A 4,968-nucleotide genomic window follows, 5' to 3' on the forward strand; every position below is an offset into this window, starting at 1 on the left:
CATGATCAGCGGTCCAACTGGAAATTACCAATTTAGCAGTTTCATTTTGTGTTTCGTATATAACTTGGCATTTGTATGCAAATGCTAAGGTGAATTATATCTCCCAATTGTATTTAAATTACTCTTAGTCGTCGTTTGTTTCGTTTTCATTATGTGTTCCAGGCAGCAAGCCTAAATAGGTTTCATTTTTAAAGTAATTAGTTAAGTGTAACTGTTTAATTTCACTTTGTTAGTATAAATATAAATCATGTTCCTAGCTTCAGTACTAGAAATATCAAATTTAGCGAACGGACGAAGGTTTCTTTTGTGAAGTAATTAATTAAGTGTATTATTTAATTTCACATTGTTAGTATAAATATAAATCGTGTTACTAGCTTCAGTACAAGTGTATAACAAATATCAAATTTAGCGAACGGACGATTTTTTATAAGTTTGTGGGTAAAGTTTTGGGCCTAGACAAAATTGTAGACTCAGTGAGATGAAATTTTGGGCCTTGACAATAATGATTTAAAGTTTGTAAGCCTCGACACAAACCCAATTATGTTGACTTTAAAAGCTTTTAATGTTTTCTCTACGTATATTATATGCAGAGTTTTTAAAACCAAAAGTCTTGATTTTTTATTGTAATATCTAATTTATAAACATAATTGAACAAGTTAAATAATTTTTAAATTTTTTTTAATGTATTGTCAATTAGTTAAAATAAAATTCCAAATAACTAAAATCATATTAACTTTATTATTATAAATTGAAAATTTAGAAAAGAAACTATAAATGAAAAACAACTAGCATTTTACCCGCACCATGTGGCGGAAGTGGTGGTGGTAGCGGCGGTGTGGTGGTGGCGGCGGTGGTTGGTAATGGTGTTGGCGTAACGGATGGTGGCGGTTTGGTTATTTATTAAAAATAATTAACGTAAAAAGAGTAGTGCGGTTATTTTAGAAGTTAATGAGTCTATGTTGTAAGTTATTTCATTAAAGGTATTTTAGGTATTTTAAGTGAGAATGTTTAAATTAATGAATATAAAAGATAAATTTAATTAATTCATTAAGGATACAATGCTTATTTCGCATAGGGACATTTTTATAAGAGAGGGAGTGTTGAAAAGTGTAAGAAGAAAGAGTGTGATAATTTTTATAAGTAGTAGAGATAATGCTCTTTTTCTTATCACGAGACACCATATACTCACCCTTTAACTGTAGATCATTGAAGAACTTTGAAACACGTCTAATTGCATATCTTGTTGGAGTGATATCTATTTTTTTTTTCTTATGGGTGTGAGTTACTGGCATCGGATGGTTTAGTATATGTTGTTTTAATCAGGGTCGCGCTAGAAAGCCTTTTCCCCTTCAAAACCTTATAGGAAGAGATACTCCACAGTAAACCGCCTGAAGGCACAATGTTTAATTAAAATAAAACCATGCACCCTTGACCAAACTCGAACTCGGGTCTTACATCACTGAGAGACTTTATGAGATTCCCCATATTGCGGAGTTAATTTCTCGTTGGTTGATATCTAAGTTATCTAGTCAATACATAAATAAGGCGTGACATAAAAAAATATTCAAACATTCAATTGTGATATGAAATTAAGGAAATTTTAACGTATAATAGTCAAACTTTTCATGTACCTTATACAATGAGATGCTACCATTATAATATTTAAAAGAAAGATCATATGATTTGTTATCCATAAAAATTAAAGAATTTAAATAAATCGGATATATCTCTGAACATTTGGGCTGGCGTGATATGTAAATTATGTTTGCACGATTTTAAGATTTATTATTATTGTACGTCTAATGTCTGTCTTACTCTTTTGTCTCGGATGGTTCAACATGTTTAATCCCTAGGCATCCATTACATTTCACCACATGTATATTTATTATCAAGATTCTTTTCATTGTCTTATTAATGCAAGTTGGGTGCAAGTTGCAATTTTATTTCGATTATTTCATGTGATAACCCCAAGATGACAGAAAAAAAGCAAAAGAAAAAAAAGAGAGTATATATCATATAAAAGTAGAGGTGTATGCAAGTTGCAATATTTTAAATTCAAAATACAATTTTTTAATATAAGTTATAACTGCTCATTCTATTATCTATTATATATATTTATTAGTTTATGAATAGTAACTTGGATGTTCTATTTTTTAAAATGACATGTTATTTATTAATTTTTTTTTTTAATTTTATGTCTAGATTTTTTAACATGTCATCATGTATCTAATAACTAAGAGAGAAATAATCGTTTCTCAAATTTAAATCATGGGTGTCGGTGTGCACGTACGTACCTTGTCTATCACCAAGCCTTTTGATTGATGGTTTATAGGGAAAGATTGAGTTGTTGGTATAATCTCACAGAACCCAACTTGCAAGAAAGGCAGCTGTTTCAATTAATTAATGATGAACTTAACTCTGACGTACGTACGACTATATATACACCCTTTAATTTCTCTACGGACACGCTATGTATTTACTTGCCTCTCGTATTTTGGTTCAAATGGCTGGTTTGCTGGTATCCAAATCAACCATACATCCTCCTATCGACTTTTTTAGTTTTATAGACCTATGAAATTGGATGAATTATTTATTTATTTATTTAAAAGTTAAAAAATATTACGAGTAATACATACATGCCCTGATGCCCATATATATTGTTTAGTGTTTACTCACATTCTTTAAGAATTTTACTTAATTATAGCCTATTTCCTTACATTTGATCAATTAACCAACTGGTTGAACGTACAAAAACGGCAACCGTAGCAATCCAAGAATCCGTATGCAAGTTATGAAAACTTTTTAATTGTAAGTTAAAAAATTAATTTATTATTATTTAAAATTGTTTAATATTATGTAAATAAAAATTTCATACAACGTAGTTGCATTTCATATTTGAGAATCTCGAGATGATATATTGGAGTGTTTATCCGGTTACTTTTTGCATTAAATCTCAATTTCTCCATGTCCAAGAGTTTTCATTTATAAAACAAATTAATTATCTTTTTCAAATATTTAGACGGTATGCGACATTTGGAAAACCTCATCGTATAATGATGAAGCATTGCACATACCCTAGACAATGAGATATTAACCATAACCCGTTACAAGTATTCGGCGAAAAAAACCGCAAGACTTATCATCCCTATGGATCGAACTCAAGACCTTAGATAAAACTCGATATGTCTCTAACAAGTTAGATTAGTCATCATTGCCATATTAGTTATTAACAATAACAATAATATTCATACCGCCAATTTCGTATATTACAAACTCATACGAATATCACATCGTATCACTGGTTATTACTCATATTAATTAGTGCATTGCGGCTCATATATATAGTTGATGGCGGCTTTAATTTTAGAGATTTTACGCCTAAAAACTCATAATTCTCATTTCAGCGATTTTCCACTCACTTAAAAACTTATAATATGTCATTAATGAAAATAAATAGACGCAACTAATAATAAAATATTAACTTCTTGTCGATCGCAACAAACATTTTCTGTAATGGATTAGAACATTATATTAAAAGGGGCCATTTTCGTTTTTTTTTTTTTTTTGAAAGGCCATTTTTTTTTTGGAAGGCAGGGCCATTTTCTGTTAATATTATTATTATTTTATCCTACAACTTACATTAATAGATTAAAGCTAATTATATACTCGTATATCGTTAAATAAGAGAGAAACTGAATTAATAAAACAAATGAAGTTAATTATAATGAGTGATAATCAACAAGAACCATATATCAAAGACAAAACATATTCTCATCATAATATGTAAAACCGATCGAACATTAATAGACATTGATCATCATGTTCTTCTTCTTCTTAACCAAATCTATCAATAAAACCTTAAAAAAAAAGAAATTAGTTTCACAAAAACTTTGATGATGGAAATCTACACCAACAAAATTTTCATAAAAAATAAAAGGTTTTTCTTGATTGATCGGGTCTAAGATTCTTCAATAGCATCAACCCCCTTTTGACTGTCTTCGATTGAAAAACGACAATTTTGTACTTTGATTCCAAGATGGGTATCTTCAAGTTTAATAAATCTTGAAAATTCGATATAACGTTTCACGTGTGTATGAACTTAATCAGTTTCGCTGAAGTACTTTAGTCTCGGCGATCTGAGCTAAAGATTGAAGGTTACATTTCACAATAGTATCAACAAACACACATGTTTCTTCTTTAGTATTCCCTGGTGGTGTATCAACAACATATGACTCCACCACAACTGTCCCATTTCCGGCCGGTGTAGGGTGGAGGGTGGTCACCGACCGGTAGTTGGCTAGCCGGTGATCACCGTCGACTACACTAAAGCTGATGACGTGGCGTTCATCGTCTAGTATCTCTAGACGTTCGGTTGAACGAGCTGCAGGTAAGCCTGAAATGACATGGATTTCTCTTAATGTTCCTACGTCACCATTACCGACGATGACGTGGCAGCTTTTGACAAAATGTTTGTATGCTTGTGGGTTGTCAAAACGACGGAGAACGGACCAAACGGTAGAAATTGGTGCGTTGATCTGTTGGATGACGGCTGAACAACACTGGTTGGGATCAACCAGCTGTTGTGTGTGGTACCGGGCTACAGAGTCCGGTACCTGTATACTAGCGGATTGAAACGGTACTTTTGTACCACATCCGCCAGTATTTGTTGCGGGTGTTATGACTCTATCTAGTAGAAAAGATGGTGATTTTTGTGGGTTAGAAAGCATTTTCAATTTGCTTTTGGTTTCCTGATCTATTGGGAAATTATTGAATAGATCAAGTACTAGAGTATGGCTTTCTTGAAATTTCTGAAAGTTGTATTGGGGTTAGAATGAATTGGGGTGTGGTGGTATGGTCTTATAAATGAGAAGGGCGGTGGTTATTGTGAAGGAAGTAAAATATATGGCTACTTGACTAGTTGGTTGAACCCTAATATAAGGACCATAAATAATGGCCTTTTATTAACAT

The 4,968-nt window shown here is 31.8% G+C and overlaps 1 protein-coding gene across 1 annotated transcript; it reads right to left on the reverse strand.

The window, feature by feature from the left end:
* Positions 1-3,697: 3,697 nt before the first annotated feature.
* LOC122607337 (abscisic acid receptor PYL4-like) lies at positions 3,698-4,968 on the reverse strand. The gene has a single exon (XM_043780292.1). The coding sequence runs from the start codon at positions 4,725-4,727 to the stop codon at positions 4,104-4,106; it is 624 nt and encodes a 207-aa protein (XP_043636227.1). The 5' UTR covers positions 4,728-4,968; the 3' UTR covers positions 3,698-4,103.

The sequence above is a fragment of the Erigeron canadensis genome, chromosome 7, assembly GCF_010389155.1.
Source record: "Erigeron canadensis isolate Cc75 chromosome 7, C_canadensis_v1, whole genome shotgun sequence".
In the NCBI taxonomy this organism is placed as follows: domain Eukaryota; kingdom Viridiplantae; phylum Streptophyta; class Magnoliopsida; order Asterales; family Asteraceae; genus Erigeron; species Erigeron canadensis.

What these genes read in the sequence shown, in the direction of transcription:
- LOC122607337 (XM_043780292.1), bottom strand. Translation starts at nt 4,727, where the DNA reads ATGCTTTCTAACCCACAAAAATCACCATCTTTTCTACTAGATAGAGTC.